General features: G+C 31.5%; 3 protein-coding genes across 8 annotated transcripts; 1 reads left to right on the forward strand and 2 right to left on the reverse strand.

The window, feature by feature from the left end:
• Nucleotides 1–2,706: 2,706 nt before the first annotated feature.
• LOC146528965 (uncharacterized) lies at nt 2,707–3,900 on the reverse strand (the record flags this gene model as incomplete). The annotated part of the gene is made up of 2 exons (XM_085202940.1): nt 2,707–3,056; nt 3,604–3,900. Coding segments are annotated over 2 exons (513 nt in total), but the record flags the coding sequence as incomplete, so codon positions are not given.
• LOC146528966 (gremlin-2-like) lies at nt 3,785–5,859 on the forward strand. Its single transcript, XM_085203533.1, has 2 exons — nt 3,785–3,935; nt 4,042–5,859. Exons 1-2 carry the CDS (start codon nt 3,909–3,911, stop codon nt 4,705–4,707), a joined length of 693 nt encoding a protein of 230 aa, XP_085059659.1. The 5' UTR covers nt 3,785–3,908; the 3' UTR covers nt 4,708–5,859.
• A 7,370-nt stretch (nt 5,860–13,229) lies between these two features.
• Nucleotides 13,230–25,046, reverse strand: 7B2 (Secretogranin_V domain-containing protein 7B2). 6 transcript variants are annotated; one of them, XM_085203279.1, is made up of 7 exons: nt 24,914–24,937; nt 24,700–24,814; nt 18,925–19,015; nt 18,601–18,827; nt 18,188–18,345; nt 17,720–17,901; nt 17,323–17,602 (listed from the first exon to the last, which is right to left on the reverse strand). In XM_085203279.1, the coding sequence occupies exons 3-7, from the start codon at nt 19,006–19,008 to the stop codon at nt 17,456–17,458; spliced, it is 798 nt and encodes a 265-aa protein (XP_085059405.1). In that variant the 5' UTR covers nt 19,009–19,015; nt 24,700–24,814; nt 24,914–24,937; the 3' UTR covers nt 17,323–17,455. The 6 variants fall into 6 exon arrangements, with proteins under 6 accessions (XP_085059407.1, XP_085059406.1, XP_085059405.1 ...); XM_085203277.1 differs by having other exon boundaries at nt 17,720–17,919; XM_085203281.1 differs by lacking the exons at nt 17,323–17,602; nt 24,700–24,814 and adding an exon at nt 13,230–17,279 and having other exon boundaries at nt 24,914–25,046.
• Nucleotides 25,047–26,876: the final 1,830 nt, after the last annotated feature.

Genomic DNA, 26,876 nt, shown 5'->3' on the forward strand with positions numbered 1-26,876 from the left:
TGCCTTGTTACCAGAGCAAAGAAATTAAACTATCAAATATTTAGCTTTTGTGTGTGGGCCACAACAACCTCGAAAATAATTTAAATATGATAATTTCCCGAGTTCGAGATCGAACCCACAGTTATAGTGCTGTCTCACTATGCCACTGAGATCATCTACCTATAAAATAGTGTCTGGTCGCTTTTTCTACATGGAAGATTTAAATGTGATAGAACCTAAAACTATGATTTTTTTTTATTTTGTCTGTTTATCTCTTGATCTGTGCGTTGGTGCACGCTTATCACAAAAACGGCGTAACCAATTTAAATATAGTTTTCACTATTCTATTTTGGCATACTTTTCCTTAACATTTAGTAGTATGTTCTAATTAAATCGGTTTCCAAATAAAAAAAAAAATATTAATATAAAGTATTTTGTTCAACAAAATTGCTACAAAAAAAAACTATTTTATAGGGTTTCAATATTTGGATATTGTCTTTAAAATTAATCATTCAATCAATTAATAAAGATGTTATTAGAACACGAAAATAATTCAGCTTAGTAAATAAATGATAGTATAACTACAGGCGAAGCTGTGAGCGGGTGGCTAGTATAATAATAGGTAAAGTAAATAGATATCGGTATACAGCGACTGGAGCTTAAAAATGTCGTGAGCAACGGTGGTTCTAAGAACGGGCGGCCTCTGTGTAGTGTGAACACTTTATTATAGTTAGGTACGCCACAAAAGGAATTAAGCACAGCATGTTGTTTTTATTTAGCATTCTCTTATGTTATAAATATTTTGTAATTGCAATGTTTTGTATTTATAAACTTTGTGAAATAATTATGTTTAGGGATATAAATTACTTTGAATAGCCATTTTTGGATTATTTTATTGCACTAATCTAAAGGTTGTGAATTGACCTTCCTATTACATTAGCTAGCAACAGGTTGGAAGCAGGCAGAGCAAACTTAGTGTTAAGACACTCCGTTCCCTATTTTCCTATTGCATAAATATAAAAATGTAGGTAACTTTGTAGCCAGTGTATCCATCAGCGTAAATGGAAAGACAGAAGAGCAAGTGTATGAATTACTATATTGTAATGAGGATGTCACATTGATAATGAAGAACAATGTGCTTAGGTCGTTTAGCACGTCGAGAGAAGAGAGAGAGTAATAGAGACAAAGGGAGATTTCAGTTGACCCTGCTAGGGATAAAGCGTAAAGCTTGAAAAAAATCTTTTGTCGCCGAAATTTTCTTTAGTTCATTCGACATATATTTTTTAAAATAAATGTAGGTGCACCTATGAATCTGGATAGGTTCACTTACAATAGTCTCAGAAGCTGCTAGCTCGAATTGAAAAAATGTTTTTGTATTCTACAGTTCATCAAGTTCATCATCAAAGAAGGCTATAAACCAAGTCATTCGTTTCGATGTGCCCCATTGCACCTATCATTAGAGTTATCACGCTACTTAGAATGTATCATACGTAATTCTTAGTTATTATTTCCATTTGAACACGCGGGCGAAACCGCATACAAAAGATATTTGGATTGAATTAAAGCGTAAAAAAAGAGAAGAATATAATATTTCTTTATCTTTTTCAAATAAACTTGTATGTATTATATTGTATTAGTAGGTATTATTCTTTTTTGTAATACTTCTGCGAGAATATTTATTTTGAACAGCCTGTATCTCAGAGCGATGTAGACGACACGTCTAAGGGTCTTTAGTTTTTTTTTTCTCCAAAGGTGGACAAAACTTATGAATGGACTTGAATGAATGAAATTCCAATGTCACCCAAATGCCGATGCCGTAAAAAATGCACGTTTGTACGTTTAAATACACTTCCTTTCTATTTTACATGGAATTTCATTGCGCTGTGCTCGTAGATTAACTAGAAATATTTTCGTGAAGTTATTTATTTGAAGATAAAATAGTGTTATATTACTTTTGATAAAATATTTTATTCATATTTATATTATATATGTAGTTATAATATAAAGAAAACATAAGTTTATCTCTATATGATACAGAATGTACATAAGATGATAGAGTCAATTACACGACGACGTGTTGATAATACAAATAATACGAATGATCTTACTCTACGTGAATTAAATTTGATAACTTTTGTTTGATGACGTTTTAAGGAAAATTTATGATATTTTTTTTCTTATTATAGCAGTTATTTCGTTACAATATGAGATATCTTCTCGTTGTAATATACATTCTTAAGAGATAGATAGAGATGGATTGAGGTTTGCGCGGCGCAGGGTTACAAGCGTGCGACTGTTAACGCGACGGTTGCGGGATCGATTCCCATTCGGAGTAATAAAATATTCAATATTTTAATTTCATCGATGATTCGACGGAACGGAGGTTTTAACACTAGACTCTCCATTGCGCTATTATGATTACTTATTATTTTATATGTATGCCGTAAAATTTGTCTCGGATCTATAACTAGAGAATTATTGTATGATATTCCGAAAGCTTCGCGTCAGCATTAAATAAGTGAGTTAACAGTCGCAAATTAATTAATTGTAAATAAAATTTAAAAAATTCTATAAAAAACGGTGCGGAATGGAATGTTTCCTCTAGGTTTCCTCTGCCTACCTTACGGGATATGCGTTAAGCTGAAATCAGCTTAGAAATAAATATTTCTATAATAAAAAAAAAGTAAACAATTCAAACAACGATTACATAAGGCGGTCAGATAAAACGGTACTACCTACTACCTACTGCAACAAAAACACTATTTTGTCATACAAACACTATCTCAAACAATTTATCACAACTGATTTAACTAATGTTTTGTTAAAAACGCGATTCAATAAAACCTTCACCCACACATCGCCTACACTTCGCAGAAGGCTCCGGATGCATAGTTTCTATGGCCATTGTGGGCTTCAAATGGGCGGAAACGGGTATTTGTGAGATTTGGAAGACCATACTGCTGGCGCCGTACCGCGACCAAGTGTTGCTTTTGCGCCGGCGCCCTGCGAAGCGATAGGTGAGAAAATATCTCCTTCGTTGTCAAAGAATAAGTGTTTCTTGGGATACCGTTTTGTGCCTAGCAGTAGATATTTGTGAAGCAAATTGTGATTTTTTTTTTGGTAGGGATGTGGTTTTAGTTGTGATCGTACGTCAGATTTAAATCAGGATAGTGTTGTTTTTAATTTTAATATAAAAAGATAGCTTCACGCTTTATCCTGCACACAGCAGGGTAGCCAAAGGGAAGCCTAATGTTAAGACATTCTGTTCTCAACTCCCCATTTTCTACCGAATTTTTCATGAGGGATCATAATGAGATCATCGAATAATACTTTATTAATAATATTATTATTCATTATTACTCAATGAATTAAAATTTACCGCTGACAAAGCGGATATTATATTTACAAGTATAAATAGTTTTTACCCAAACCTTTTAAATTTAGTAATAAGTCACATATTTTACTTTGAAATAAATATCTATATAAACTTACTTTAGTAATTACATTAACAAAATGAAAAAAAAAAACAAGCTCAACCACCTGAAAAGTTTTACGTCTTTGTCTCATTGTTTTAGAAACTAATTCAAACGTAGATAATCTTTTCTTATCAACAAACTATGCTACAGACACTATTAATAGTGCGATAAACAAACCTTCGGGGTATTGTAACATTATATTGGGATTTAAATATATTGTTTGTACACAGCTTGATGTTAATCTCCAACACGTGTGCGGAGTGCCGCGTCTGCGATGGGGACTGATAGTAACGGCTCTGTGGCGGAGGCGCGGTGCGTGACTCACCTCGTTCATTGAGCGGTGGTCCATTGAGGCGCGCTCGCGCTCATTACCGCTCCGCCGGCCGGCCCTGCGCACACGCACCGCGCCTCGCTCCTCGCGGACTACACCCGCCTGCGCACTCCCTGCCTACGATGTGGAATCTCATCTCTCGATACAACGTGAGTTAAGCCCACGACTTCCTCTCTAGCGAAACCTATTAGTTTTAAATAAATGCCCGTTTGTTATAGCTATTTACTAACATTTACATATTTTATTTTATTACAGATGGAGAGCTTTTCGAAATCGTGCATCTGGCTTATTGCAGCGGCACTGTTGGCCGCTTGCGGTGAGAGTGCTGGCGTCGGAAGCAAAAGGCCTTTTACGCCCACGGATTCGATTTTGGATATTATTGATACGGAACAAGTTGAAAGGGTGCTCGCAGCGCGGAGACGGACGGAGGAAGCTACTGCGCCATCGACGTCGTACGTTCAACGAAATGAACTCGGTGAAGGCAGTTCCGAAACAATGATTGTATCTATTCCTGAACAAGAAGATGCAACAGAAATTCCTAAAGGTGCGGCATTCCGCAACATTCTGAAATCCTCTAGGAATGCGCTCGTTGTAACTAAAAAGGAATATCTTAAAGAGGACTGGTGTAAAACTGAACAACTAATACAAAAAATTCGTGAACCTGGATGTGTGCAGGCGACAGTGATAAACAACTTTTGTTACGGACAGTGCAATTCATTTTATATTCCGAAAGGCCCGCGCCGTCGGGACAATAATGATGAGAGACCTCCACCAGCGTTCAAATCTTGTTCTTTTTGTAAACCAAAAAAGTTTACTTGGATAACCGTCACGCTCCGCTGCCCCGGACAGAACCCTCCCTTTAGGCGCAAGCGCCTGCAGAAAATCAAACAGTGCAAGTGTTTACCGGTTGGCGTAAACTGATGCTGGTTTGCGACAGACCCTCAAGATTCAGAGGCGGACTGTCCGTCTAACTCGACCCGAGTAGCATCCGAGGCGAGTTCCGAGCAAGCGGCCAGGGGAGGAGAGTGACATGTGACGTGGACGTTAGGCGGTTAACAGTGACATTTCCACCTGATGTTTTGGTCAGTACCAGTAAAACCACTGGCATATTTAACCGAGTGCGAAGCCGGCTGCTAAACAAATTCGTGTCGCGTGCTCTCATACGTCAATGAGGTGACGTCATGTGATGCAAAACGTCTAATAACTTTGTATTGGAGCGGCTTCGGCTGCAAGTCGCGAAGTGAGCTTTAATTGTCTATAGTTGTATTGATTAGTTGGTCGATGTTAGAAAACTGTTGACTGTGACCTTGCGAGCGTTTAAGGAATATTCAGTGGGAACGCAACCGTGGAGAAATATGGACCTGATATCCTCGTTGCGTAACTGACGGAACAAGACTGTCGTTCTGTGTCTATATTATAAGACTTACACGTTTTCTAATGTTTCTGCGGAATAAGTGTGATATTAGTTATAAATTATTAATCATAATCCCACGTACGGAGATTGAACAAATTATTAATAATATTTATTGTAATTATTTAATATTATGGTAGTGTTTAATACAAAAATACGCTTATATGTTTTAATTTAATAATAACAGTAGTGATATCACGACACTGAGACCGATGCAAATAAGCAGTCGTCTTCAAAATAAATTAAGTTTGCACGATTTAAAGTTAATACAAATGTAATGATCTCTGTTTGCTCTCCAGACGTATTTTCATTTTGTTTACTCGTTACAATTTACATAATATATTTTATACTATGTTTGACAAGAGTAAGATATATCACAGATATCACTAAACAAACTATGCCTAGTACCTACTCTCACCTTAAACGTCCTCTTTTAGAGCAACTTGCGTATAATTTACTGTGAAACTGATATTTATTACAAAATTGCAAAACAAAAATGGGTTTTTTTATGTATATTTTTGGTTAGTCATTTTCTTGTAATTTATATAACGAAATTGTAAATGAAATTAAAATTGTCATGTTATTTTTGTAATGTTATTTTTATACTTGCGTTCAAACCGGCTTTGTTACGTATATAATAAAAATAATAATTTAAACAACTATGATTATAGTTTTTATTTTGCCTGTTCTGTTTTGCCGTTGAAATTACCTGATGCACAGACAACCAAGATATTTTAATATGAATTTTTATAAAATTTATATGTAGAACTTTGAATTTATCAGTTTACATGAACGCAATATCTACAGTATTTAATAAACAAAACGCTTAAAGTATTAAATACATGTTTATGCATTTACGCAAGTATTGATATCATCTTGCAGTTGAAAAATATCTTGCTATATATGCTCGTCAAAAAAAAAAAGAAAATAGTTTTACGCTGTATCCCGCACACAGAAGGGTAAGCAGAGGGAAACTAGTGTTGAGACACTCTGTTCCCTATTTTCTACTGACTGCCTCATGTATTCTAATTGGCTTTTTACGTTCATGTGAACGTTACGAAAGAATATATATTCTGCTCATATCTGTGCTTTTTTGACAAAAGAAAATAGAATAATCTACCAGACCATTTATTTCTGACTATAAGTAAACGCGATTGGTTTTGGGTTCGATTCTCATCAAGTGAGAATCGACCCAAGATAAAATATTAAAATCATTTTGTAACATCAGCTAAAAAAAGAAGATATAAGATTAAAATTCAATAAAATCCTTTTATTCAATTTTATTTAATTATATTTTACCTATATCAGGTATATTTTGAATTTGTTTAGCTGTTTGTTTAGCTTCACATAGTATCCCGCATTTTTAGCAGAGCAGTTTTAGCTGCCTTCCTCATACATCGCCAAGGATTTGAGACGAGTTCAAAATTAAATCAAAATTGGGATTGCGTTCGATCCCTACTTAGAAGAATGAATTGCTTATATTTCCCCACTCTCATAGATCAAGTGCTGATTTAAGTATTTTTTGTTAGCACTTTATGCTGCAGTAGGGTTGGCAGAAAGTAGTAGGTATGTCTGTGAAGAATAATTGCGGAACTTGACGCCGCTCTTGGTTATATTAGGAAATAAAGTTGCTAAGTCCACGGTCAATAAAAGTATTAAGCATAGAAATGAAAATGCCCTAAAAAAGAAAATTTTCCAACTTATTCTAAAGCTTAATTTTTCTACTAGGTTTTATTACCCATAAATTTAATGTTATCTCTTCATATATTAATTATGAACGTTCAGAAATATTTATAACAGAATAAGCTTACTTTATGAGGATAATCTAAATTTTCCTCCCAATGTATGCCATTTTCATATTATGACATAATTGTTGGTGTATGACAGATATCAAATATATTATATCCGATGATGACGTGACGGTACTTATGACGAAGTATAATAATTATATTCTAGTCACCTAATCTGTAGAAGAATTATGAAAAGGATATATGATGCAAGCGTGAGCGTAAAAAGGAAAGGAATCGATTGTTAGTCATTGGTTGTCAAACAGTAAATGCAGTGGTTGCGGGTTCGAGCCTTTCTCTGGAGAAGAATAAAGTAAAAGCTATTTTCATTTATCTGGTCGGTTAAAGTCTTCTTCTCAATGCACAATTTCTCAAATTCAGTGGAAATCTCAAATGGAGAATCTATGTCTTCACACCAGGTTGTCACAGTTATCTCTGTTAGGTAGTAAAAAGGTGGAGCAGTTTTTTGTTTTCATATTATAAAGGCGGCATATATCATACTAGCGACCCAAATGCGGCTCCGTCTGCTTAAACATATTTCTTTTTTTCAGCTTCACGCTGTATTCCGCACACAGCAGAGTAGGCAGAGGGAATCTAGTGTTAAGCCACTCCATTCTCCACTTTTTTTTTCACTTTAATATTATAGGCAGAAGAAAGCTGGAAACCTGGTGTTAAGGCAATTAATGTCACGATGCGCCTTGATTTATTGTATTTTATTTAAAAATCGTATAAAAATAATGAATTTCTTGTATAAATAATATAAATCGAGTAATGTTATATTTATAGCATATTATGCTAGTATTATAAACCGGTAAATACTACGTTTGTTTGTTTTTGTTAATCTATTGAAATAATGACATTATTATAGGATCGTTGTCGCTAATGGAATTATACAATAAGTTATAATTATAAGATTTACTTTAAACGTCAATGTAAAGTTGTTTATAATCAGGAGTTCATATACGAAGAGGAAACTGCGAATTAGAATTTGGACATTTTTAAAATATTTACTGTATTAGAGCGTGTTTATTATATCTGTTTTTTTCAGATTGACGCTCTATCCCACATAAAGCAAGGGAGGCAAAGGGAACCTAATTTTAAGACATTCCCTACCCCACTTTCGGAATTCAACATCGCGGTTTGTCTCGATATCAGAGCGAAGAAATAAAAATATTTAATTTGTTCGAGTGAGAATCGAATCCACAACCAGTCGCGCTTACGAAGTAATTGTAACGAAGTAATCAAATGTACCTCTGGCCTACCTCTTTCTGCCCATCTTGTTGTGTTGAAAAACGTTTAATGAAAATATATAAATTATAAACTTTTTATCGATTTCTTAATTATTATATCATGAAATTATAAAATCTCTAAGATTTTTAACATTAATATATAACACCTACTTATTACTATGCAGGTCGTGTTCACATTTGATAATGGTATGACTAGCATTCTCACGTTCGTACTCACATTCTCACTGCGTTCCACTGTAGAATTGAAATACCGATTCTTTAAAACAACCAGTGGCTCTCTTGTTTTCTGTGAAGCTATCAATTAAATTATAAAGATTTTGGTTTCTAAGCAGAATAAAAGATGTATAATATACAAGCTATATTTTTCATAGTATCGTTACTAAAAAAATACATCCACAAATATCTTCAAAATTACTTCTATCTTCAAAAAAAAAATTCACATTTTTAAGATACGCTAGATAGAGTACAGTACAAACCACTCTTTACTTTCCACGCTAATTTAATAAATTACAAATTTAACGGAAAGTGGGGAACCCAGGGTTCCCATGTTACCTCTGCCTTCGCAAGCACAGCTAAAAAACATAAGAATATTAATATTCCAACAAAACTCAAGATCAGGATTAAGCAATGAAACATCGTTTACACCGAATACAGTTTATTTGAATAAAAATTGAGACCGATAACTCCATTGCAACCTCACGGCGCCTACGAAAACTACGAACCCAACCGTGCTCTGTACCTTCATTTATGTAATATCACTTTACATCATAAAAGGCCATGCTGGAGCAATACGCCTAAAACCTTCAATAAAACCTACCATGAAATTGAAAATAATAAATATTATCTTATAACATAGATTGTTTTAATCAAAAATTGTAGTGACTTCTGGCGTTTTCATTATTGTTAACTTTAAATTAAAAAATAAAGTTTATATTAATTTTTAAATACCCATAGGCGCATTTTTAAGCTCCAACAGTATAAGAGTTAATATTATTCTTAATACAAAAATATATTAGATAAATACATATTTAATAAGAAAATATGTTCTATGAACATTATAACGAGCAAATAAATTTTATATATGTAAATCTTATTCTAGAATGCATAGCATATACTAAAATTAGTTACTGCGTATTGCAACGAGACCACGTAACGCAATTTCTATTTTGTACAACCCTTATTATATTTAATTTGTGCATATTTTAGAAAAAAAATGCTTTTTAATTAAAAATTATTATAATACAATGTGCTATAAACTTAAATAAGTTGAATCATAGACTTTTACATTTTCTTTTTTATCTTATCTATCGTTGAATGAAAATAACCCATGAAACGATCTACAGTTTTCGTTCTACAGCAATATTATTAAATTTATTTATTTTTAAATTAATAAGGAATTATATTTTTTTCCAATTTGGTTATATTTTTGTTGATTAAAAAATAAAAATAATATGATGGCTAAAGTAGTTCGACAATCATTAAAACTAAAGAAAATCAAAATCATGAGTGGAATTTGCACTTTAATGTATGAAATTGCTTGCACAAATGCTTAAGCTATCTTTAAATAAAAATTTCTATACTATTTACTCGGCTGGACCACCAGTTTAAAATGAACGATATTTGTAAATTATTTACATAAATAAGTCAATGACTATCTAAGCTATTGCGAATAAATAATTCACAAACAATATATTTTGCCGCAAAATTATGTGGGCTGATTAACTCTACTTTTAAAATATGTTTCGCCATATGCTTTTTATATATATAAAATGTTACAGTTCACGAGGCTTAGGATGAACTTTGCATCTGTGTGAGTGTTTCTAAAAGTAGAGGCAAAAAAACAACATTTGAAAATAAAGTGTATGAATAAATAAATATATGTATAACAATTCTTCAATATCGAAAATTGATATGTTGTTTGAGTTTAAAAGTAATCGTTATATCATCAAGAATAGTGTTGTGTCCACGATTATCTTTTTTTTTTACAGCTTACTCACATTTTTTTCTAATTTTCTATAGTGATAGTATATAGTGATAGTTCTATCTTTTATTTTTTATTGATCGAACATAAAAAGAAAAATATTAAGAATTAATAATTTGACGCTGTTATCAGTACAAAAGGTCGGTTGTCAAAAATCAGTACGAAGCGGTCCAGGCTAAGCAAAAGATGCGTTGACCTTGACACACCTACACTATATATGAACACTCACACAGATGCAAAGCTCGGGTTAGGCCTCGGAGACTATAGTTAACCATACTTCTAGGCTAAGATCTACACGACTACTCGCTAGGACACACAAATATATATACAGGCTACTCATTTGCTTCATCGTAGTATATCCAATAAAATATACTAAATATATATACCAATATATACAAACTACTGTACTGTTTAGAAATTGTGATCTTTAGTTTCGTTTTTCGCAATGTATATATACAAAATGACGATTAATGGATTAAATCCTTAACTAATTATTATCTAATACAATGATATACAAAATACGAGGGATGAATGACGTTTCCAACAAAAATACAACTCTTATTGGAATTTCCAAGCTTGACTCTTTACGCGTTTCAGAGACTTCGTTATCGTGCGAAACCTACACAAAATATATTAATCTTAACAAATTAGGTTACACAAGGTGACTTTATAGGATATCAATTTAAAATGTAGAATTGAGAAAGTAATTATATTATCTATGTCCAAACGTTGAATTATATGCAACTAGCGTTTGGTGCTCTATGAACTCAATTTAGCGTATGCCCTCTAAATTTACAATATTTGCATATTATGTAGGTAGCAATAGCTGCCAATTGTATTTTAGTGGAGTCTATGAGTTTTTTTAATTTCATCAATTTGTTTTTTTAATTATTAGTTGGATTCAAATAGTGAAATAACCGATTATCTTGGATTTATTTGATTGACACTTTACCCCGCAAGCGATGATAGGGTAGGCAAAGACCTAGTGTTAAGACATTCCGTTTTCCATAAAGGTATAAGCAGGTAAAATAAACAAATTAGATCAAAGTCCTACTTTAATGCTCTCCATTCAAGCCAAAGAAAAGAAAAAAGTATATTGACTCAATCTTAAAATCTGCTTGTGCGTGATTACGAATTTATATATTAAATAATTTGTACTTATTATTTTGATGGAATTCATTGTAATCATAAGAGGCATACTTTTGGTCGTTCAACCCTCGTGTCTACTGAATCTTTGGTATTAGCCATTTCCGCGCAGGTCGGCTACACGCTTTCGTTTTCACCCTCGAGAAAGGTTTTTAGATAAAACAAACTCTTACAAAGTTTTTTTTTTCGAAGTACTCGCAATTTACGAATACAGTGATTTATGTTACTTCTAGAGGGTGAAAACAATAGCAACGTAGCTCTTATTAAAATATGCTTAGATCTAATTATTTTTAAATTTTATATTTTATTACAAAAATATATCTTTGTAATCAATATAATCATATTTCTGAGATCCTTAGACGAGTTAGATCTAATTCCAGCTTGAATTTATCCGATATACAAAACTAAAGTATGTGGAATGTTATATTATTTTAATATTTAATACTAGTTTTACGGAGTATTTTGTCCTTTGTTGTTTCTAAGTATATTGTACATTGTTGTATGTCTAATTTTATATGGTAAAAAGAATAAAATTAATTAAATAAATTATTAAAACTACAATGAAAATATTTTTAATGAAATCTTCTTTGAAATCTCTTAAATAAATTGTTAAAAAATTTTTATTAATAAAAATACGTAACATTAAGTTAAATGTAATTTGGGAACTAACTCTCTTCAAACATATTATTTTAGTTAATAAAGCATAAAACTTATTATAAAATGTTTTAATTTCTTATATTCTTATACGTTATATTTTATATATTCGTATATAATTATGTAAAATGTTCTGTCAATGTCAATTGTAGAGGTATCGTGGTTAATTATTCTAACAGTTGATGCAGTGCCGTTGTCCGTTAAGTTACAAATGTATATTTTTTTATTAACATAAATAAGAGAAATTGGAGTTTTTAAGTATATTAAAAAGTTTTTTTTTGTTCTTATTTTATTTTGTTTGTTCCATTTTATGTGTAGGCCATATTTTATTAGCAAGAAGTTCCTGAATTGGTATTCAGTTTTTTTTGTAAAACGATTTGGTAATAGTTGATGTTTCACCAAATTTCAATGTAACTTTCACAAGCAGTATTTAAAGAAGTTAAAATTTTAATTTTTATTATATTATATTATTATTAAATAATTTTGTTTCAATTAAAATAAAAAATAGTTCGTCCACTTCAGTCACAATACGTATGTATATATACATCTTAACTTACCTAACACAATTGAAAGAAAAGTTTTTTTTTAATCTATTGCGTTCAAAAATAAAAAAAAAAACAAAATATTATATCAGGTAAATAAATGTTACTAAAAAAAATAAGGCATGAATAATATTATACTTCACATTTAACTGTTTTTATTTTTATTTTTCTCTTTAACTATACCTATCGATAATCAGTTTTGTCTCTAGGAACTAGGTGACTCTGAATTTTTATTGTAACAGATGCACAGTATGTCTGTTCATAATAAAAATATCTTAAATTTACTAGTTAATTGCAAAAATATGAATATCGTGAAGTGGTGGGGTTAGTATTGATTTAGACAAGCCTCGTTTTAAGTGTGAGATAAAAAGGAATATTAAATAAGAAAAAAAATGAAATAAGTACGCGTCTTTTCTATCAAGATAGTTTGAAAAGAAATGTTCTGTACACAAAAGATACAGATAAGAAAAATCTAAATAATATTTTTTATATGATGGTTATATTTACAATAGGTGCTACTTAACTAATAATTAGGTAATTTGTCTCCATTTTATGCCAATTTTATATATACAAGAAAACTTAGCGAATATTATTATTAGCAATAACATAAAATAGTAATTACTAACTTATTTATGTTTTGTTTTTTGTTCTTTATTTTATATAGAAATATAATTTTATTTTATTTTTTATATTTTTTTAGATTTTTAATATTTTTTTCACATTTTTAGGTTATATAACCATATTTTTTAATTAAAAAATAGATTCTCTGTTTTAGCTATGTATTTGGTATATACAGGCTACTGGTTGTGACTAGACATCTTCCCGTTTTGACATTAGGTATTTACATTACTAATACTAAATTCTACTATTATGAATTACGCACGTCACGTGTATCACGATATTTTTTTAACTTTAATATATTTTAAACTTATTTCCACATGTTTCTTTCAGTCGATTTCAGTTGCGGTTAACGTCCGAGATGATTTAAAGTATAGGATTATTACATTTCATTGTTGTCAATGCCTTTACCCATGACTGACTTTAGGTGCTCTCTAAAATTCGATTGCTTGGCTCATTTCCTGACTTTAGTTGCTTATTTGAATTTATGGGCAAAACGCTCAAAAACTCTTTAACTAAAACCAAGGTTCTAACTTTAAGCTTCGTGACTTACAGCTGTATAGGCTAAATTTTGATGATTCATACGGTATGTTAAATCGATCCTATGTGAAGAAGACCTGGCCAGACTAATTTCTTAATTTTAGCTGTTTCTTACAATATATGGGCAAAACGCTCAACAACTCGTTAACTAAAATCAAGATATTAACCTTAAACCTCATGACCTACAGCTGTATAACTTAGCTGTATAGGCCAGAGGCAGCTAATTTTCTATGATTCAGAAAGTATCTTATGTAGATGAGACTTGGCCAAGCTAATTTCTTGATTTAAGCTATTTATCAGAACTTATCGGCAAAACGCTCAATTCGCGCTCGTTAACGAATTTTAACTTAAAATCTTATGAACTACAGTAGTATAGCCTAGCTGGATAGGAAAGAGGCAGCTAAATCTCTACGGTTAGTAAACATTTTTATATCGAAAATTAAACATGATAATGAAGATAGGTATTTTTGTCAAATCAGCTGTTGTTATTTAATAGTTTTCTGAAAGCTCTCTTTGATTAACAAATTCTTTAATGTTATTTTGTAATATGGAAACATTAATTTTTATTTCAATTTTTTGATTTTAAATAGAAAATTTAGAACTATATAAATTTGTATTTGTTTTTTATTGTGGGCTTATAATTTGTTAAATTTCTTTTTACCATATTTTTACTGCATTTTTATATGTGATCAATTGGTTATATCCTCTTTACCTTTGGCTCTTTGGCCCTCATTCACATTCGCAACTGAAATCGACGATTAAATAATTATTTTGACAAATTATAGTATATAAAATAATATTTTTATTATTAATTAATTATTATTATTAAATATTCAAAAGTTAAAAAAGAATAGGATAAACATAAAATATAACATAAATATATAAAGATTTAAAATAATGATTAATTATTATGAAGCTTTAGTTATAAATTACATACTAATTTAGTAATTTCAAGTAATTATAGCTATTTTAATTTTTACCTATACCTACTAAGGAAGACCTTTGGGAATGTTAGTTTATTTAATTTGTATATATTTCACGCTGTACCGATACTCTTTGCGTAATTGTATTACAGATTTTAATATCAATTTGTAGCCGTCTCTTATATTATACATATCCGAAATATTATAAAAAAACACCTTTAACCTTTAGCCCTCATAGGAGGCTTGGTAGTGAGAAGCTAGTGACAAAACAGGATAACTAATAATTCTTATTGGTGAACGGATTCTCCAACGAGAATTATTTTTATAAAATACAATATTTTATTTATTTTGTTATTGAGGCCGTCGTGGCGCACGGGCACAAGCGATGAGTATAAACTCGAAGGTTGTGGGTTCGATTCCCACTAGGGGTAATGAAATATTTAATATTTTCATTTTTTTGCCGTCACTAAACATTACAATTATATGAGTGACGTGGCCTGCGGAACTCAACGCCACGCTCTGGCTGAAATATATTAAATATTTCATCTTCTCGAATGGAAATTGAACCCAATCGACACGTTGGCAGTCGCACGCTTGTGCCACTATACCGCAACGGCCCATTTCTTAAGTAATAGAACTGTATTTTGTGGTTACATAATTCTTGTTAAAATAATTTAATATTTAAAATATACATTTTGCCACGCCTTTCGCTGTTTCTATGTTGATTTTTTTTAAAAGGAAAAGCATTAATTAATATGTGTGATTGTATTTTTTTCTCACGTGGGAATCATATTAAAAATAATAAAAAAATATAATATTCCAGGTATGTCCAGTTACGGTTAATCATAGTTTTACTGTTATTCTTAATTGGCTATGAGGTTGTACTGTTTTCTTATGTGTTATTTTTTATATTATTGAAATTATTATATTTTTATGGTAATATTACTTAAGTATCGAATCTTACAATCTGTATATACAGCTACTCGTTTTTATGACTGACCTTCTTCTTTGTATTTTCTTATATTAGATTCGTATCCTAGTTTGCCTTATTTCATATAACGTACACAGTACCTTTTTAACTGCATCTTTGATCATTTTACTGTTTTAATCGGTTCAATACTCTCTACTCTATTTAATACATAAAAGCACTATGGTATTACACTTAACAGATTTTCACAGAACAACGCCTCTTAATTCGATAGCGTTCTAATTTGTTAAATATTTTTATTAATATATATGAAAATTTAAATTTATAGGTTATACCATTTTATAATGAAGCCGTGAAAACAGTTTAAATTTACTTAGTTTTTGTGAAAGCTGTAAAAATAGATTAAAATTTAAATAAAGTTTCAACTTTTAATTTTTTTAAAGGCCTAGTTAGGATAGTCATATTATGTTCACGGATCTTTTCCCAGCGTTAAAAAAAGTGTTATAGTCGTCACTAAATTATGTTAAAATTATATTTTTAAAGCTATGCTAATTTTGTGGATGCTATTTATTATTTTATATTTTTTTGTTTTTGATTTTATATGAAAGTATTAGAAAAGTTTTAATCGCTTTTATTTTTATATAATTAGGAAAATACACGCTTGGAAAATATTTTTTTCTCAAACATTTTGAATGATGGGACTGGAGCCTGGAAGTTAACAGCTTTCAGTTCACTGTTTATTATTTCAACAAATTTTAATTTAAATGCGGCGTTCAGTTTAAAATGAAAAAAAAAAATAATAAGTTTTGTTTTCTTGGCTATGACAACAGACATAAAGCTTACACTAACTACTAGCTATACTAAATTATACTTATCTATCGTCGGGGTTATATTCAGATGTTCTGTACATTCGAGTCGAGCACCCGCAATTACCATTACCTATATGTTTGCTATATTGTGACTAGATCATGTTCGGATGACTTCCCAATTTACAGTACTATGCTAGAGAAATGCGTTTGATTCTTCTCTTTGTCGTCATAATGGATTAAAATAGGTTATGTCAATTAATCCCATCAAAAAAATAAATGGGAAAGGAGAGCCAAGTTAAATGTCAAGTTTTTACGTATAGGCTTTACTATATTTGCAAGTTAGTGAATTTGAAGATTTTTTTTTGAAGTTGAGAACGACGCATTATTTAAAATTTACTAAATTAGCTCGTTTCTATACAATCCAGCTGACAGCTGAAAAAAATCAACCGCATTTTTGATATATTATTATATGTACACCTAGCAAAAGTCACAGCATCGATCTTATTATTTAAAACGATCAGTGATAACAGAAACAACTGAAATTTTTATATTTGCGTATATAGATTGAGACGCTATAAAATATGCAATAAACTAAGCAAATTTTCTTACATTAGTTCAGTTTTTTTAAAACAGAATGGAAATAAGAAAAGATATAAAGTGATACCGGCTCTAGATTTTTAAAATTCCTTCCCTATTCAAAGACCATTACTTCTCTACGTGAGGTTGCAATGAATATTAGAAAAACGTTACACAAATATATATTATCTATTAATTTTAAGACATTTAGTAAAATCTAATATGTAGAGTAAGACTACTGTAACGGTAGTATTTAATAAACGTGAACGTCGAATCCTTTTTTGGCGGCTATAGGTAGGCGTTCACCCTGTAGGTACGGGTTTTCCACCTAAAATTATAATTTTATTTTGTAAGAGTCTTTAATTCGTTAGATTTAATCGTTTATCAAGTTGTAAATATTTAAAACATTCTGCTCTCCTTTTTTTAATATTACAGCATTATTTGGAACGGGTCTGATATGCAAGTATATTTAGTATTTTGTAAAATTTTTACAGTCTATATAAACTAAATTTCATCATTACTTAAAAAAAGTGCCACTAACGGCAGAACTTCTGTACACAAAACGTATACGTCCAAACCCAACTTAGTTAAATAAATGAAATCAATGTGTTTCCAAAATTCATAAATAACGGAGAGTAATGTGTATACACCCTGTAAACAAGAGAAATTAAAAATTCAGGTACCTATATCGCTTGAAAACAGCTTTAAAATATATGAAAATCCTACAGTTCCACAGCAGATATTAATTATAATTTAGTTTATACTAACGTCGTCTTTAAATTTTTTGGCGACTAAGTTCTTGTGATCGGGGAACCGCAATTCTAGTTCAGGATGGCCTTCAGCGGGGCAACTGAACATATGTTCCCCATCACACATACAGCGTTGTTCAAGTTGGTACTCGCGGCTAAACGCCGCCGTATTCTCGAAGTCGCTGATACAACCTTGGTCTTCTGTAAGATTATGGGATCCTTAAAAATTAACACAATAATCTAGCAAAAATGGTTAAAATATATGTACAAATATAACGCAAGATTGTAAGTTAGAAATTTTTATCATTAAGCTGCCAGGACAGAATGAAGTCAACTATAACAGACTAAAAATTGGAATTTAAAGACGAAACTGTTTCTTGTTACTAAAGGAAAAATATCTATAACTTTATATAAAGACTAAATTATAATTTATCAAAATGACCACTCATCGGGCCTACTCATGCTACTACTCATGCTATATTCATACCAGTGTATCCAACAGGGCATGGGTTTGGAGGATTACAGTAAGCAGGCAGGACAGCATCAGTTTTGATCATCTGGCGATTTGGCACTAGTCCTGATGGTTGCAAACGTTGTTCACCCTCGCCGGCGCCCCCAGTGACATACTGGTGTCCCCATAAGGAACTGGAAACAAAAAATATTATATATCTTCATGCATCTTTATGCTTCAGTCGGTTCGCTTTTTTTGACAGCCTCCAAAATTAGGCAGAAAGTCGGGAACGGAGTGTCTTAACACTAGTTTCTCTCTGTCTACCCTGTTGTAAGTTGTTGGATACAGTGTGAAGTTTATTGATTTATTTATTTATTTACCTCAAAGATCATCCTGTCACTTATTTAAAAATAAGATCAATCGATCAATATTTAACAAGCACTTATTACCTGTGCTGCAAATACTCCTGGTCGCGTAGACTGGGGCTGGGGTTCCCATCTATCAGGGAGTCGTAGTCCAGCGTTTCTGGCTCTATCTGCTTGTTCGCCCTCGCCATCATTGCCATGTGCCTTTCGTTCGGTGTCGGAAAATTCAAAATAGATGATGCTCCGTCCTCGAACTCCCGACCCATACGTTCGACAACCTCACGAAGCAAAGCTTCTGTTAGTATATGCTCCTGTTAATAATATTTATGGATTTAGACACTGGTTCTTCATTTTATTGGTAATATATAATTATTAAACATTTAATTTATTTTAAGTTTTTTTGCAAACCTTTTCCCCAATAGAACCATGGGGGATATACGCCATCGCCCCGACGATGCTTATTGCCGTAACCAACACCCCGAGATGACCCATTGTGAATCTATAAGAACACACAAACTTTTTAAAAGATGTAATAAAAACATCAAAACAATCGATATATTTATTAATAGCATTAATATGTAAGATATAGAAACCTATATCGAACTGTCGTTGTTCAAAAAATGGATAAGAAACCGATGGAGTACTCGATCTTTTCGACCTTTTCTTTATATTGCTCAAATACGTAAAAAATACATATAATAATCAACATACGCAGTAGTGTATCTAGCTAAGCTAAAAAAAATAAAAAAAGGACTAAACGCGCCGTATATTATTTTACACGAACAATATTGAGGTAATTTTCTCCCCTTCAGAGTTCGTAAACTATTAAATCGCCTTGCATGACTTTTATTATATTTATTAACGCTCTAAGCTTGTTAAATTTTATTAATTTATTTCAAGCGGTAATGATATAGCCACCTTTAAAAATCGACATTTTTGTGACTGATCAAAAACCTAACTCAATTATAGGTGTCCTAAAAACTTCATAAATATATTGGTACTAAATAGTATCGACTAGACTACAAGGTATATTACCACCCAAAGATAATTGCCTCGAATTATCAATTATTTATCATTTCACAAGTCGATAGCGACACATTATTCAATATTGAACTTGGCTCTCATTTTACATTTACGTTTTTATTAGGATGAAAGTTACGTTATTACTATGACCATTTCAATTACAAATACATAAACTGAAAGAAATATTAATGATTTGTCATAATAAAGTCATTACGAGAACAAAACATCATTGTAGAAGACAAAAAGCGCAACAAAAAATGAAAATTTGCAATGACTCATCATTGTTACCATAGCAACATGAACGAATGTTAAGGCATTTTTCAAACGAACGTCATTAAAAGCACAAAACATGCACGCACGTGTACTAATTATATATAAATGTTTAATAAAAAGAATTTCTTTTTTGGTTTTAAGTATTTTAGTGTCTATAAGTGACTGATTGAGTGATTATATACGAATATGTAATTGATGTTAGTTAGTAAATAGCCTTATAAATCATTTTTTAGGTGCGGTACGTAATGCAAATCAGTCAAACGAACAATTTAACATGACATAACAATAATGTAAGATGTTTTTATTTATTAAAAAAATGATGAGAATCTATTGTCTGTGTCGCGAGTGGGCGTCACGATTAAGATGCTATCTGTGTTTTGGCGTTCCGTGGCGGCTCCCTTTGAACTGTTTACATTTGCATTTATGTTGCTATTCATTTATTGAAACTTAATATTTGGCAACTATGATATTTATATATAAATATTTTTCTTTTTTTTAGTTTCTCGCTGTATCCTGCACATAGCAGAATTGGTAGAGAAAACCTTATGACATTCCGTTCACACGTTACACTTCCGTTTCCCGCTTCCGTCGAATTCCTGAGGCATTATGGGTTGAGTGGTGAAACTGACTCTCGAGCTCTCTTTATCAAAACGTAAATATGAAAATTTTAAATATTTCATCCCCCGACGGGAATCGCACCCACAACCGTCGCGCTTACAGTCGCTCGCTTGTGTCACTGTGCTACGACAGCCTAATAAAATTAAATAGTAAATTATTAGTAGCCATTAGCTCCTAGCTCTGAAAACATAAATAAACAATATCCAACGAACATAAAATATGAGTCATATATTTTGTATGTAAACATGTAAATGGTCAACAAGTTTGTTTTCAAAATAGGTAAGATACGCCATTAGGAGAGGTGCGAATGGCTCTCGGTCGTATTGATGGGTGACGGCTCCAATATAGTATAAGCTATAAAATTTGACAGTTCTTTACATTGATCGATTATAAATCGACTAAATGGTTATAATAAAATCAAGTAATAATATATAGCTTGTTTTATAAAAAGTCTTATGGGGATAAAAGAGATAATTCCTTCAGAATTCGGCGGAAAGTGGAGAACGGAGAGTGTTAACACTATGTTCCCACTGCCTACCCTACTGTGTGCGGGATACAGCGTGAAGCTGATTTTTTTTTATTATTTTACATTATCTATTCTGATTAGACTGAAAATGAGAATGATGAGAATCTATTCTGATTAGAATGAGACCATTTCATGATTTTTCACCACCATTCTATGATTTTTGTAAAAACTTTTCTCTATATGACAAAAGAAGAGCCGTAGAGCCTTATGCGAAATTATTCCGTTGTAAAATAAAAATAATCCTTAATTTAAGTACATGACGTAATTGATAGCGATATCGAAAACCATGCTTAGCTTTGTCAAATAAGAAGTTATCACGTGGAATTCGAACCCATAAGTATGGTAGCACATCTTATTAAAATTATTATGGCAAAAAAATGTTTTTAATTATTAGGAACAATAATTTAAAATTTATCACTTGATAATGTTACCTAACGACCAATTAGTTTAAACATTAATGATACGATTTGTCGTATGGTGTAAAATGAAGTCATTAACAGATTTGTTCGACTAAATTAGGGCTCAAATTACTTGTTATTTTAAGCAGTGACTCGCGATAGTTATGAGCTATAAATTTTAAAGTGTGTTTGTAAATGGCCAATATAAGACACAATCTGCTAATTTTAAAATGCTTTAGAGTGTATAATTAAAATATTCCATTCATAATGGTTGCGATTATTATAAATTATTCTGAAAATATTCCTCTTTTTAGCTTATTAGCCTTTTTTTAGCATAGTAGAGTAGGAAGAGGGAAAATAGAAACACAAATAGCAGAACTTAACGCCTCACTTTGCCTCGTTACCACAGAGAAGAAATGTTTAATTCCCTCGAGTAGTAAGTGAACCCACAACCACCGTGTTATGCGTACGTGCCTCTGCGCCACGGTGGCCTCGGTTATCCATATTTGCTTGTTCAAAAACCTGTTTGTGTGAAAATTCTATTTTTATCTAGTAAATTTATTAGGGTTTACCAACATAAAATGGTAAATACTTAAATATATGGATTTTCTATATTTCGGACTTTTCCATTTAACAGATGTATAATTAATTTTTGTACTGGAAAATCTATATAAAAATGTATGAATAAAAATTACGATTGTAGGTTGCCAGCTCTATAATTTGAAATTTCTTGATTTTAATATAGTAGTTTAAGTAAGTAGTTAATTAACTTTGAATAAAATAAGCCCAATTTCTTAAGCCCACCTAAATTGACGATATAAATCAATTCACAATTCAAATTTGTTGAATAAGACTAACTGCGACGGTATACCGGTCCGTGCGGTCAGTACTAAGTGGTCGCATAGTGGTGTCCATTCACCAGCGTTCATTCAAACTTTCTATGCCAAAGAGTAGTTCTGTTTTAAAGAACTAATATGGATTTTTACCTATATATACCCATATATGAATATTTATACGAGTATTACTAAAAATATAACGTAAAATAATATCGAAAAACTTAAAAAGATTTCGACTGGCCTCGTGTAGCTGCAGGTTCGATTCTCTTCCAGGCAAATATATTTTCATTGCCATGATCTTTTATAGAGGCCAGTCATGGCGCAGTGGTACAGGCGTGCGATTGTAAACGCTACAAGTTTTGTGTAAATATTCAATATTTATATAACACTCATTACGTAATGCCTTAAGAATTCAGCGGAAAATGGTGAATAAAAGTGTCTTAATAGGAATGGAGTGTCTTAACAATAGGTTCCCAGGTTCCCTCTGCCCACCCTGCTTAGTGTGGGCTGTATCCCGCACAATAAAAATCTATTTCGGCTAAATAAGACTACGACTAAAGAATAGAAACATTTATATGACGTTAGAAAGTTTTTGTTTTAAAAAATCTTTGCTTATATTTATTTATATTGTTTGTTATTTTATTTATATAACTATACTATTTGTAAAAAATAAATTTAAAAATATAAACAAACACCCTTCCGATAATTACTATATTTACTATTTTTCTAGCTTTAAGCTGTATCCAACATATAGCAAGGTACCACAGGGAACCTAGTGTTGAGATATTAGATTGAGAATAATTATTTACTTAAAAAATATATTTTCGTATAACATTTTTGTCGATACAATATTCTATTTCACTAAGGTGGTGGGGCGACACCTGCGCGGGCGCCGGCAGTGGGCGGACGACGCTTCCTCCGCTCACGCAGTCTTGTCAACACTACATATATAAATAAATAGATATTTTCCATTGTTTTATAGTATGTGTTCGCGATTTTTATACGTCCCTAAAGTAATCATAAAACCATTAATAAAAATATAATTTGGTTTAATTTTTACAGATTTAGTGCTTAATAAATTTGCATAAAATTGTAAAATGTAATTTAGAAGGTAATTTCAATTAAAACTTGTAAATATTTTACTTTATTCTAGAGCTAGAGAACGTTAAATGACAATGAAATATCTATTCATAGGCGTCGGCCATAAATCAATACTGCACTGGACGCAACTGCGTCGGTCATTCTAGGTATTAATTGAGGGGGGAAAGAACCCCTCCACCGAGGACAGCGAGCTCATAAATCAATATCGGCGACACCGTGATGCATCTCCAGAGGTCATAGAGGAGGAGGTTACCTGGACCACCTCTTGATTTATACTGGATGTTATATAATCTATATAGAACGAAAATTCCCTCTATTATGAAAATTGTGCGGACAGAGGAATATGAAATTTGGCACAGTTATAGTTTATCTACATTTTTATATTAGTGGTTGCTATGGCAACGCTTTCCGTACGCGAGAATTCTGTCTTTAGATAAAATAATTATGTACCTCTCTATATGCCTAAGGAATAAATAAATATTTTTTGGTACCCTCTATCATTTAGTTTTTATATTTCTAATAATCTTATTATATTATATTCAAGAAGAATAAAAACATTAGAAGCAGAAGGATAAGAGCGAAAGAAGGAAAATAATATTTCGGGGACAACTTTACTTGTGCTAACTTCGCTGATTGTTAATATAGAATCAAAAAATATAAAATAACAAAATACGACGGAAAATTATAATTCATTAACATATCAACAAACGATTTAAACGAATTAATATTTAAATGCTATTCACAAAAAAAAAGTAAACATTTGTTATTTTACAAAGCTCTTTGTTTCTTTATGTCCTATTCAAAGGTCAAAGTTAAACGTAGCACATCAATATTTCAGGATGCAGCGCGCATGTCTTGCAACTAGCAAATATCTCCATTATATCGAATGCAACTCGATTGGAACTCGAAACAAAATCGTATACGAAATATCGATTTGCACCATAATCTGATAACATCGATGTTTTAACCGCGATAAATATCTAAATGACTCCCGCATCAATTCAATCCACGTCAAATAGCTTTATTTAACTCGAAATCGACTATTAAATATTTAAATGTTGCTTATATGCTGTATAGTACAAACAATCCTATATAATTATGAAGAAATCGTCTGAAGGCTTTGGTAACGTCACGGAACTTATAGCGCAGGCGCGTACCTGTTGCACCCCCCTTGTGGCTAAAAATATTTTGTACACTTATTCCTTATAGAAGTGTAGATATCAAAGATATCAAGGCGATATTACGTCATATATATATTGAAAAGCATTATACATATATACGTCCATAAATATATATAGATATAGCATAGCAACACACAAGTACACACGCAATTAATACACACAAAAAAATCATTATATCAACACACACACAATCAAATTAAACAAATCAAATGAACTTAAAAGCTTACTTTTAAAGGTGGACCAAGTGCGTCATAGAAAAAGCTGTGACACGACGACGTCGCCAAGGTCACCTTGACGTATGTCACAAGAGAAAGAAAATCAAAAAGAAAAAGCACAAAAGATCTGAAAAGACAGTAAACATTTACTTACACAGAGAAGAAATTGTGTTGTAGAAACAGAAAAAAGCATCCATTGATAATAGTATACCAAAATCCGACTTACTTGCAGCCTGACCAAACTTGCAATAATTATGATCAACGCCACGGCGAGGTACATGCACTTGTTTTGTACTGACTGCCTACTGTTAGAACTGGGGCCACTATTGTTTATAGAAATGTACTCACCGGCAGGCTATCACCAGCGAAGTGAGCCTTGGTGGAAGATGTGGGGGATCGATGGCCCAGCGCATGCGTCCTGGACGAACTACGCAGGTTTATTCTGAAACTTAACTTTCACATTTAATTGCTTTTCCATGTTGGAAAGTCTAATTTTTTGATTGGTTTAGAACGTATCGTCGTGACGTGGTAGAGGCTTCGTCGTAGCATCTTCGTTGGGTTCAAAAATTTTATATTTTTCTGGAAAAATGAAAGTTTTGATGAAGTGTGTTTTATAATTAGTGTTTTTTATCTTTATCAATATTGGCGCTCGATAATTTAATTCAAATGTTGTAAATTTTATACTGTTTTGATTGTTATAGCAAAATTAAATAATTCCGTTAATTTATGGGTTCTAAATAAACTAAAGTAATTAATTCGTAATAATATGACATAGTCAAATTTGATAAAGTAATTAAAACCAAAGTGAAATAAGTTTTACCTTACCAAGAGGACAACCCATCTGTATTTTTCAAGTAATGAAAGGGTTCCGACTCACAAAAATTTACATACATATGGAATTCATATAAAAATGATAATTCTAGTAAAAATATGTTAATATGAAAAATATGAATTTACTTAACTAAAAAAGAGTTAGAGGCTAGTTTTAAGTTATAATTTTTATTATAAGTTGTAATTGTTATTTCTACGAGTACGAACTATTTTTCCAGAAACTCTTTGAAGGTCAGGAAAAATGAACTGACTTAGTTCTAATTTCTGGTAATTATAAGTATAACATACTAGCTTTCACGAATTAATAAAATCGTTACAATTTTTTTTTATATTTAGGTAAGAATATTTTATTTATATATTTTCTAAGTTAAATTAAATTATTAATTTTATGTTATACACAAAATTTTACAAAAAAAAACCACGGAAGATAACGATACTGTGCAACAGATGGTACATTCTGATGTTATATAGTATAGGGGAATATGTGTTGCAAGTTATCTCAGCCACGAGCTAAGATAAAGCAATCTTAGTTTTAGGGTCTATAGAGTAATGTTTATTTTCTTTATTTAAGCTAGGAACAGTAGTAATTCTTTCTTTTCTTGTGCTATTTATTTCTATTTAAATATGTGTAAAGGATATAAAATACAAATGTACTTACAAATTATAGTAGCAGTAAAAGTACTAAAAGTAAAATTATGAGTTCGATCCCCAATCGGAAAATAAATTATTTTCATTATTTCTGTCCGTAATGTCGGGAAGCGTTCCTAGGAAAAGAAAAAAAAAGTATCATAACTTAACATTAGGTTCCCTCTGCCTACTCTGCTGTGTGCGGGATAGAGCGTGAAGCTGATCACACATAATTTAATATCGTAATTGCTTCGTTTTGTCATCGCTGAAAAGTTTCAGATGAATTCGTTGTCGATTTCGAAGAGTCTCCCATTGCCTTCATGCAAATTGCAATTCACGTGCATCTGTCCCTATCGTAGCGGGTTTCGCTATTTCATATACAATTTTCAGATATAAACGGGACAGCATGTACAGGTGGCCTGACGTGATGCCTGGGAATTATTGATTGAACTAGCTTTTAGTACTGATATGTGACCTTTGTTTACTTTTCCTACGCTTTGAATCTATAAGGTTGTTTAGTATGAATTTTTTTTGGAGTATTTTTTTTGGTGGCGTTAGTACTAAATTTGTTATTTTTATAATTTGTTATAAAATAATATTGTTTATACATATAAATATATGTATGTATGTATGAGTTGGTCTGTGTTTTGTTTTCCGCTTTTTTTAAATTTTATTCAAATTTAAGATCTTTTTTGTTCTGAAATAGTGTGAGGATGTGATTTTCTTTAGTG

The sequence above is a fragment of the Heliconius melpomene genome, chromosome 19, assembly GCF_056956725.1.
Source record: "Heliconius melpomene rosina isolate 202511_hmr_F chromosome 19, ASM5695672v1, whole genome shotgun sequence".
Classification (NCBI taxonomy): Eukaryota; Metazoa; Arthropoda; class Insecta; order Lepidoptera; family Nymphalidae; genus Heliconius; species Heliconius melpomene.

Bases quoted from the DNA above. Each gene is read 5' to 3' on its own strand.
- LOC146528966 (XM_085203533.1), top strand. From the start codon at position 3,909: ATGTGGAATCTCATCTCTCGATACAAC. The intron at 3,936-4,041 runs GTGAGTTAAGCC...ATTTTATTACAG, and splicing joins ATCTCATCTCTCGATACAAC to ATGGAGAGCTTTTCGAAATC.
- 7B2 (XM_085203275.1), bottom strand. From the start codon at position 19,008: ATGGGTCATCTCGGGGTGTTGGTTACGGCAATAAGCATCGTCGGGGCG. The intron at 17,920-18,187 runs GTATGAATATAG...TTAATTTTTAAG, and splicing joins ATGCCCTGTTGGATACACTG to GATCCCATAATCTTACAGAA. The intron at 17,603-17,719 runs GTTAGTATAAAC...TCTTGTTTACAG, and splicing joins CCAAAAAATTTAAAGACGAC to GGTGTATACACATTACTCTC.